This window comes from Vulpes vulpes, chromosome X (genome assembly GCF_048418805.1).
Source record: "Vulpes vulpes isolate BD-2025 chromosome X, VulVul3, whole genome shotgun sequence".
Classification (NCBI taxonomy): Eukaryota; Metazoa; Chordata; class Mammalia; order Carnivora; family Canidae; genus Vulpes; species Vulpes vulpes.
Window position 1 is genome coordinate 98,434,741 of NC_132796.1, and position 10,723 is coordinate 98,445,463.

Here is a 10,723-nt window from a genome sequence, read left to right on the forward strand (position 1 = left end):
ATCCAACCATCCATCCACTACTGCTGAGCTGTCTCATCAGTTTGCCTGTTTTTATTTTACTCTATTTTTAAGTAATTTCTTTTTAGATCTTTTTTTCCTCCCTGTCTTCTTCAACTGTACTTAATTCTCACAGTAGCTCCTGCTTTTAAACTCCTGTGTCCCTCAGCCTGGGTAGCTCAGGGCATGATCCTGGAGTCTGGGATCCTGTCGGCATCAGGCTCCCTGTGGGGAGCCTGCTTCTCTCTCTGCCTATGTCTGCTTCTCTGTGTGTGTGTCTCTCATAAATAAATAAATAAAATCTTTAAAAAAATTAAAAACTCCTGTATCCCTTACTCTCACATCCTGTTTTTTATTTTACCAATTTTCCTAGCCTCATCCCTTTCAGAATTCTTTGCTTTCTTTCTCCTTCCCTCCATTCCATCCTTCCATCTTTTCCTCCCTTCTTAAGCTGTCACACCTGCTTCATATAACATCTTCCTATTAATCTTTTTCATGCTGCTTTTCCTTTTTAGTGGACTGTACATTCAAAGTCCAATCTTTTCTATGTATCTATTTTATTTTACTGTATTTAACTAATTTCTTCTGTTTAGATATTGATCCCCCTGTCCATGATTATGTACTTAATTTTCTCACTACCTTCTTCTTTTCAGCATCCTCTGTCTCTCATGTCCATACTGTTACTCCTTTACCCAGACTTATCCCTTTAATAAACTTCTTTACTTCCTGCCCCTTCCTTCCTTTAATCTAACCCCCCTCTCCACTTCCCCCCATTTCTTTTAATTTCATTATATTCACTACTTTAATTTTTCCTTTTTTCTCTTTTTTTTTTTTTGGTCCTGTCTTTACTTTACTACTGGCTTCTCTTTTTAAAAGTTTTAGCTATGTGTCTGTACATGAATGTATGTATGTATGTATGTATGTATGTATGTATGTATGAATTCATTGATTGACCCATCCATCTAATTTTAATGTATTTTTAAACTGACCTCTTTAAAAAAAATTTTTTTAAGTAAGCTCCAGGTCTGACATGGAGCTTGAACTCATGACCCTGAGATCAAGTTGAGTACTCCCCTGACAGAGCCAGCCAGGGGCCCCTAAACTGACTTCTTTTGAGATCGCTCTTCCAAACTCCTTTGTCTCTCCCTCTCACAATCTCTCTTTTTATTTGGCTTTGTTCTACTGACTTCTCCTTTTTAAACTTTCTTTTCCATCTCCCTTTCTCACTCTTTGTTCCTTTATCTCCCCCTGTATTTGTTTCTTCTCTCTTTCACTTTTTTTCTTTGCCTGTTTGTCTTTCTACTTCTTCTAGTCTCTGTCTCCTATTTCTTTGCCTTTGTTTTCCCCCCACTCCTTTATCCAGCGTGTGTGTATGTGTGTTTCATAACTAGATTCTTCTGTTCAGTTTTCTTTTTTTCTTATTCATTCTTTCCCTCTTCTTCTCTTCATTTCTTTCTTTTTGTACCATCTTTTTTCACTGCCTCTTCCTTTTTAATCTTTTTGGACTTATTTTTTTATTTATTTTTGTTTTATGCTTGGTATAGTTTAAATGACTCTTCTTTTGTCTCCCGTTAAAAAAAAACCTTTTTTTCTCTTTCTCTTGCTAGCTTGCTCTCTGTTTGGATAATCTTTTCTTATTAGTCCTCAATTAAAATTTGTTCTTTTTTTAAAGATTTTATTTATTTATTAATGAGACACACACAGAGAGAGAGAGAGAGAGAGAGAGAGAGAGGCAGAGACACAGGCAGAGGGAGAAGCAGGCTCCACACAGGGGGCCCACCACGCGGCTGGATCCCAGGTCTCCAGAATCACACCCCGAGCCAAAGGCTGAGCCAAAGGCGGCGCTAAACTGCTGAGCCACCGGGGCTGCCCTGTTCTTCTTTTTCTTTTCTTTTCTTTTTTTTCTTTTTAAAGATTTTATTTATTTATTCATGAGATACACACACACACACACACACACAGGCAGAGACACAAGCAGAGGGAGAAGCAGGCTCCATGCAGGGAACCTGACATGGGACTTGATCCCGTGTCTCCAGGATCGCGCCCTGGGCTGCAGGTGGCGCTAAACTGCTGCACCACCAGGGCTGCCCTGCCCTGTTCTTTTAAAAAATATTTTTCTTTGTTTCCTTCTGTTTCAGTCTGATTTTTTGGTAATGTTTTCTCTTACTGGCTCATTTTCTCTGTCTCTCACTTTACATATATCTTTGTCCCTCTTTGTCATATCTGTTTTTAGTACAGTCTCCTCTTATTGGCTCCCTTTTAAAATTGTTAATTTTTTTAGAGAGAGCATGCATGTGAATGGGGCAGAGAGGGACAGGAAGAGAGTGAGAATCCCAAGAAGGCTCTGCACCCAGCACAAAACCGGAGGTGGAGCTCAATCTCAGGACTCTGAGATCTTGACCTGAGCTAAAATCAAGAGTCAGACACTTAACCAACTGAGCTACCCAGGCACCTCCGCCTCCTTTTCAAACCTGTGGTATGGGCAATGTTGTCTACTGAGCCACTTTATAGAAGTGTTAAATTTGTTATAATGTACATGATATTGTGTGTGTGTGTGTGTGTGTGTGTGTGTGTGTATTCTTTACAATGTGAGCTGTAAATGGAAGGTACCTTGCATAGTGCTTAACATAGGTAGTGTGAACTTCTAGGATTTCCCTTTCCAAGGGTCTTCTGACTTCACCACATAAACACAGAGGGGTTTTTTTAAGCCACCAATATTAAATATATAGATATGTATCTTCTACTTAGATACTTTATAATTTATTGTCTCTCTCTCACCTTCTCTTTCATCCCGTCCTTTGTTTTCTATTGTCTCTCTCTCACCTTCTCTTTCATCCCGTCCTTTGTTTTCAAATATATTTCCCTCTGGTTTGTCTTTCTTAAGGTCATCTTTTTGTATTTTTTGTAAATGATAAGTGATCCTTTTATCTAGAAGTGCTTGTTTCTAAAATAACAACAAAATATATTTAACATTTACAAATTTAAAAGCAGCTTGCCACTGGAAATGCAAAACTGATATTTGAAATCTGATGGTTTCAAATTGAAGGGCGCCCTCATTCCTATTTTGAGATTTCTGAAGTCGCAATGAGTAAGTACTAAGCTAGGATGGAAGGAAGGATATCTTCCCATTTGTTGTCCAGCTTTAAGAAGAACACGTGGTAACAACTAGATACAATTTAATTCATTGTGCTTTTTCTGGAGATTGGTCCCATTTCCCACCAGTCTTTGAAGCCCGGGTTCAGACACGTTGGGCCTCTCCATCCACAGCTATCCTCATGAGCTTAGGCCATTTTTGATAATTCATTCTTTAAAATATCAAAATTGGCAAAAGCTTTTCCCCAAGTAGCCCGAGTTATCAGTAAAAGCTCACTTTACCTTCCGGTGAGCTTCCTCCCTGGCTTTTTTATGTTGTTCTTCAATTCTTGCTTCTCTTTTTACTTCTTCTCCAATCTTTGTCAGAAGTAACATTTCTTTTGTCTTCCATTCCTAAGGCACACAATGTTATGGTAGTTAGCAGGGGTTCTCTTTCATTATCTTTTTTTTTTCTTTATTTTGTCAACAAGCAAATTAGATCAAGTCAAGGGCCTTACCAAAATTGGGTCAACCATAAGGCAAATCTTATGTTGGCCTTAGGATGGGCTTCTTTTATGGCTTTTTATTGGGAATATGTTGGTGGATGCAATGGGATGACAAAAGGAAGAAAATTATTTTGCTATGGAAACTTAATTCATGTATAAGCCTTGCTTAAAGATGGCTCTAAAAAGATGTTGGTGAGAGGGTTTTTTCTTAATTAACTAAAGGATATATCATATATAATCGCTTGCCCTTAAATGTATTTTGGTAGAGAAGATAAATAAATAGGCTTGATTGGATTATGAGAGAATTCATGCATGATTATTTTTCACTAGAGTTAATTTCTAAAACTTGAAGAGCAGACAAGGTGTTACCATAAATGCAACAGATATGTAGTTTGTGGTATCACTTTCACTATGTTAAGTAAAAGCTTGTCAACTGTAACAGTGATAAAAGATCAATAGTGATTTATTCTATAAATTATTATTATTTTTAATAGTGGTTTAATTTTCAGACCTGAAATAGCGTTCGGTAATATGGTGGGACTGCTAAAACTGTTCATCAGTGAAACAACCATATGTAATTTCCTTTTCAATGTTTAAAATTTGGTTTTCCTCACCTCTTCAATTTGTCTGCGGAGACCAAGTTTTCTTCTGATGTGGTCTTGATGTTGTTGTTCTTCTTCCTTCATCCGGAGTATGCTCTGCTTTTCTGCCGTGTGCTCAACCTTGTCTAATTCCCTACTAATCATATCTAAATATCTGAGTAAAAGTGCAAATATAAGTGAGGGTAAATTAGGTGCTTCCCTTATGATGGTGTTATCAATTTTGATGTTCCCAAATCACCTTTCAAGTTGCTTTTTTATTTCTTGAATACAGAAAATGTAGAGTTTTTCAGGGACCTTTAAGCTAACCTGATATGCCAGCACACCAGACTGTACTAATTTTACCAGACTCTGTTATACGAGTCTGTTGTTGTGGTTGGGACAATGGCAAAATGTGGAACAAAGTGATTAAAAGCATTTCACACAGAGATGACATACAGCTCAGCAGTTCTGGGAGCATGAATTTCCAAAAACAGCTGAAATCAACCTAAAGACTGACTTCAAAACACAAGTTGATTTGAATTTCCTTTACAAATAAATGTGTACTGGCCTCTCTGTAATTCCCAAGTCTTTGAATGACCTTCCATGTACACAGAAGTCTGTGGACTACCAGTCTGGGACCCTGGTGGATCAGTGTGTATTCTAGCATATTATGACATGAACCCATGGAATTGAAGAGGTAGGGTAAGGAGAAAGAGAGAGAACTATATAGCTCATCTCTGCTTCCTGGGACCTGGGCTTGGTGTCTGAATGGGAACAGTGAATGTGTGTGGGCAGTAGCTGAATGAACACACACGACTGGTTGGGAACAACACCTGTTTGTATTAGCGTCAGGTGAAGTTACAGGAACTCTCCCTTTCTGAACCTGCAGTGACTTCAACTTAATTTTGAAACATAAGTATCTCTCTCTCTCTCTCCTACTATCGATGTTGCCCACCCAAGCTAAGGGATTTGGACTTTGGGTTTCTTCAAATTCAGTTTGGCCTACCCTCATTTCTAGTGAGTCCAGTTTCCCAGGTAGAAACTCTCCTCCCAAGCCCTGGTACCTCTTAATCAACTTTCCTTTTTCTCCACATTAAAAACTATAGGGAGTTAAATAGTGTTTAATCCTTTTTTTGGCTCCTCCTTTCAACTCTTTCTAGTACTTTACAGCTTTCTGGGGTCTATAGTGTGTCCATGAAATATGTATCAACTTCAGTCATACCTGTGCTTTATTATCAGCTCTTGGTCTGGAGTTGCTTGTGTACCTTCCTGTAACAGCCATTCTTGGAAATGAGCATTTCCATAAGTGTCATAGGCTCTTCTGGTTTTGTGCAATTTATTTACTTGTTTTTCAATCATTTTCTGAGAGAAAAAATGGAAACCTTTATACTGGCTAAAAAAAAAACCTGTCCTTTGTAAGGCCTACCAAGTTTAGGTCTTGGTAAACCTCCTATACTTTACAAATGGTTAATTCTATTAACCTGCATTTAAGTCTAGTGTGGCTCCATTCCAGATAAGTGAAAATATCTCTCTGTAAATTAAAGGCAAAGGTCTCATTTTTTAATCTCTTATAAATCTCTAGAGATATCATTTGATTTGTTACCTCAATAATTCTAGGTCAGGTTATTATAAATAAATATTCTGCAGAGGACCAAACCTTTCTTCCAAATTCTACATAAAAACTATCTTACAGACCCCAAATAAAACAAATTTAAGTATCAACTTACTTGTTCTCTTACATAGTTTCTTTCAAAGTCTAATTTTAAAGTGGTCAGATACTGCCTGTACTTATTCAATTCTTTCAAGGTACATATGACCTATAAAAGCAAAACCAAAAACCAAAGATATAAATAGAAAGTTGTAACAATCATAAACCTTTCCAGAGAAGAGTGTCATAAGAAGACTCTTTTTAGTAACAATTTGGGATGAAGGGTAATAAAAACACATTTTGGTAGTGGTTTGGAAGGTGGTATCTAAAATTGCTCTATCACCAAGCAATTTCTATCTAAATAGTATTATTTCAGTAATCTGGTTCACATTGTAATAAAAAATTTACAATTCCCAGTGAATTTGTTATTAAAACACCAGTATAATAGTGATATTTAACACCCCTCCAAATTTATTTCATCATGCTATTTTTCTGCTAGGTTTCCATTTTGTCTCTAGTCTTCTCCAAAAGTATAGGAACTATTCCTTGATAGGTATACTGTGCCTTTATTACTTTTAGAGCCAGAATAGAAGTGCTATACTACCCCAGGGAGAAAATACATGAATAAATACATTTGTATGTCTGTCTTTACATATTTGAATCATTTGGTGCTGATCTTGTGCTGTTATCCAAGAAAAAAGGTCAAGCAGTAACAAGTAGTCTTATTTAGAAATCCAAATACTGAGTAATTAATTGAGTTTTCTAATAAATATTCTTTACTATTTAGCCAAAGCTGATGCAGGTTAGTGAAGTATGGGAGCAAGTGTCTATCATGTCCCTAAATTTCTGCTGGTTAACAGGAAGGAGGCTTCAACCTACTTTATTATTGCTGGTGATGTAGCCGCCCGTCTTTAATCGCCTTAGGATATCCTTTCGCTTATGGTAAGCTTTTAAATGGGGATCATGCAGGCTTTTATAGCTGGTTTCCAAAAGTCGGCAATAAGGATCAGACAAGTTAAAGTCGAAAGAAGGCTGATAAAGCTGCAAACACACAGATTCAAAAGTATTACATAGGTAAAATGAATAAAATTTCACTTTAAACCTCAAGTTGTTTAAACCGATAGGTTGGCCAGTGAAAAATAAAACAAGCAAGCAGAACCTAAAGCGAGGGAATCTGGAAAATGGATTGATTTAGGTAAATTGAAGTGCATTTCTCTTCCCCGCTCCTCTACCAAAGCCGTCTTTGGGCCGGGGGTGGTAGCCTGAATGTCAGTCCAATTTATGAACACTGAGGTGTGGTCCTAAGAGTCCTGAAGGCAAGTAGGATGCTTCATATGTGGGCAGGGGGAAAAGACAAGGTGTAATAGGGTTCTAGCTTTTTTTTCCATTTAGAAGCTTCCTTTATAAATTTATGACTGTTTGACGCCAGCTTCTTGTCTTTCTTAATGAACCTATATCAGGAAACTGGTTTCCCTGGCTACCTTAAAAAGGCAAAGAAAGATGTCCTTCTGGGCAATGATTTAATTTACAGTGGAACTAGATAGGAAGCCCATATATTTCCTAGAAGAGAAATGATCAACAGTGATGGCAACTTAAGCAGTGCTGCAATTAGGAGGTTGATTATTGCTTCTTCTTTTAGATGTTGACTATTGTTGGCAACAGACATGTGCTGACCAACTCTGGGCTACTGACCAATCAAGAAAGAGACAAATATCCATTTGTTGAGGCCAGGGTAAACTTTCTATTGTTTATTACAATAATTAGTTTTCCTGAACTGAAGAGTCTATTATATCATCACTATGTGCCAGTGGGAGGTTATGGCAGAGACTTTTAAAAGTATGGAAATTGTTCTTTTACTTCAGATGTTATCTTTTCATGAAAGCAGAATGTCTAAGCTAATTGACAAAGTATTTACAATTAACTTTCAATAAAAGCAATTTAAGGAGTTTGTGAACAGTTGCTACCATAAGTATACTAATAAACAAGTTCATTTATAAATAAATTACCTGAGAATAAGTTTGGTATCAAAACGTTGAGGTATAGGTTCAGTTGTCAAGTTTGGATTAATGCATAGCTAAAGACAGGTAGGTTACATTGGTATATTTTAATCTGACTGAGAAAAACACAAACACCATAATTTTATTCTATCTGCATTCAAAATAACATGAAAGACCTTTAAATTTCCTGTTGCTGTAGTGATCTGCTAAAGTGGTCTGCAGTTGTGGAAGCAGTAAGGGCAGGTGATGGAGTGTGGCCTGTCAGGAGACAGTGGTTATGGTCTGAACTCTGCTACCATCTCCTTGTGACCTTAGATAAATCATAGCTTTACCTTTACAAGGTGGTCATGAGGGTAAAATGAGTTACGAAAACACAACACCTAAAGGTGTAAATATAAAGTCTTACTTCCTTGAGGAGATCCTGCTAAAAGGTAGTCTTCAGGGGAGCTGAATGTAGTGCCTGATCATGATTAAGTGCATATACTTTGGGGTAATCAATATAATAAAGTATAGAGATAATCATTATAATTTAGTATAGAAAAAAACTGGAAATAAGTAGTTAATAAGTAGACAACAGGACAGAATAGAATTATAGCAAATAGAAGATATTTGAGGATAGTCTTTCCTCCTTTGTCAAATATTAGTTGATCATAAAGTTGAGGGTCCACTTCTGGGTTCTCTATTCTGTTCCATTGATCTATGTGTCTGTTTTTGTGCCAGTACCACACTGTCTTGATGACCACAGCTTTGTAGTACAACCTGAAATCTGGCATTGTGGTGCCCCCAGCTATGGTTTTCTTTTTTAATATTCCCCTCGCTATTCGAGGAAAAAAACAATAGGGTACAGTTACAAAGCAGAAAGCAGTGTTATTACTTGCAATGAAATAGGTTTTGAGTATTTTTCAGGAAAGTTAATTTGTGGGAGTGTGACTCAGTCAATTTCTGTGAGGTGGGCATATATTTTATATTTAGTAGAACACTATGCGTTTTCAAAAGAGAAACTATGTTTTCCAGCAAAAAACCCTGAAAAATTGTTGTATATTAGAGAAGTATCAGAAATACCAAGAAGCCCCCAGTCATCCTTGATGATGTGCTGGATAGTGGAAGGGTAAGGATGTCAGAATTATTCCTGTAGAATCTTTTGCTATTGTAATCAAGCACATTCTCAACTAGAAAGTTCTGAACCTCCTTCAGACTTGGCCTAAATTATGGACCAGGGGGTGGGTATCAGGCAGAGGACTTAAAGTGTGTGATAAATAATGTGAGTGCAGCACACTGTATCACCAACAGTGCTGAGTAACATGGTGCAGACCAAGGGCATGTAAGTTCCAAGGAAAGATGAGATAGGTGTTGTGACAGTTGGGAAAGGCTTTGCATAGTAGCTCTTTAAAAATGGCTCAAATTGGAGGTCAGGAAGGGGAGGAGAGTGCATGCCAGGTTGTGGAAGCCAGACGGACAAAGGCACTGAAGTAAGAATTAGCAAGATAAGTGTAGGTAGGCAGAAAAGACCCCACCCAACCTTTGGAAACTGAAGCTCTGGGTTGGAGATAAGGCTGAGTTGGATGGCTGGGGGCAACATGAGGTTTTCCAGCATTAAAGTGAAATTCAGACACTAATCAATTCATTTAACTTCACGTGGTATGTGAAATTGAAGTTGACTCAAAGCAAGATCATCGCAGTGTTTCGAGTTTAATAGCAAGCTGAAAAGGGTAAAGAAAATAACTTAAGCACCATTAAAACTCAGTTTACCTTTTCACTTAGATTTGTAGTATAGAATACATTGTTGCTTCCTGGGATAATAGGCAGCTTGACCCCAAGAGGAAGATCCAAAAGATTAGCTGCTCCGACCTCTGGAATGGTTTTCTTGTGTGAGCCCTGTCAGATACAATGAGAAAGACTATTTTTAAGAACTGTTCTTTTAGTTGAGATCGATCTACTCACATTAAAATGGGCTAATACCTCCGAATAAACCAAAGAATCCTACACTCGGGGTTGAAAGAGCTCGCCCTGCTGACAACCTGGAAGGCCTCCCAGCTTCCCCGGGTTACCAGCCCGATCTCTGGGCTCCACCCGAGGCTGGTCGGTCCCGGCCACAGGCAAGCTCTCGCTACGGCTGCCGGGCCCGGGAGCCTGAAGCGGAGTCGCCAAGCACCCGCCTCTTTCAGCCCCGCTCCGATGAGCTCTCCGCCCCTTCCGTCCGCCGCCTTCCCCAGATCCTGCCCTGGAGCTAGGAGGAGGGTGACTACAGGCTGGCCACCACTCACGGTGTCGCACTGCTCTCTGTCGGCAGTTAGCCTGCTGGCGGCCGCCTTACTGGCAGCGGCTTCAGCAGCCTTATAGCAGTTGCTGAGGTACAGATCCATGGGCACCCATCAGCCCCCAGGGTGCCGGGGGCTAGAGCTGCGAGCCCTCTTCGTTTGTCTTCTTCAAGTACACCTTTCCCGCTCTACGCTTTGATCAAGTTTGGGCCGCCAAGACGGTGGTCGCCAGAGTAACGCGTCCTCTAGGCCACGCCCCTCGCTGTGATGCATTCTGCGCTGGAGAGCTGACGTCCTCAACTCGCGTAGCCCCTGGGGAGGTGAAAGGGAGCCGGGACGGCTTGCCCCGGCGGCTGCCTTGCTGCCTCGAACCTTCGGCGCATGCGCAGGTTTTAGTGCCTCAGAATTTGGGGAAGTGGTCTGAAAGGGTGGTGTGAGAGCGCGCGCGGATCACGTTTCTCGCTAAAAGTAGCACCCCTCATTTAAATTTTTTTTAATTTATTTTTTATTTATTTATGATAGTCACACACAGAGAGAGAGAGAGAGAGAGAGAGAGAGAGAGAGAGGCAGAGACACAGGCAGAGGGAGAAGCAGGCTCCATGCACCGGGAGCCCGACGTGGGATTCGATCCCGGGTCTTCAGGATCGCGCCCTGGGCCAAAGGC

General features: G+C 39.5%; 1 protein-coding gene across 1 annotated transcript in view; it reads right to left on the minus strand.

Annotated features, from left to right (window-relative positions):
* The window catches only part of LOC112934662 (fibrous sheath-interacting protein 2-like), a 71,746-nt gene extending 61,319 nt beyond the window's left edge, over nt 1-10,427 (minus strand). Inside the window, exons 1-8 of the mRNA XM_072743516.1 lie at nt 10,066-10,427; nt 9,551-9,676; nt 6,684-6,845; nt 5,884-5,973; nt 5,379-5,518; nt 4,190-4,331; nt 3,373-3,483; nt 2,776-2,941 (exon numbers count right to left, since the gene is read on the minus strand). Of these exons, the coding sequence (XP_072599617.1) occupies nt 2,776-2,941; nt 3,373-3,483; nt 4,190-4,331; nt 5,379-5,518; nt 5,884-5,973; nt 6,684-6,845; nt 9,551-9,676; nt 10,066-10,164 (1,036 nt within the window). The 5' untranslated portion in view covers nt 10,165-10,427. The remainder of the gene's footprint in view (nt 1-2,775; nt 2,942-3,372; nt 3,484-4,189; nt 4,332-5,378; nt 5,519-5,883; nt 5,974-6,683; nt 6,846-9,550; nt 9,677-10,065) is intronic.
* Nucleotides 10,428-10,723: the final 296 nt, after the last annotated feature.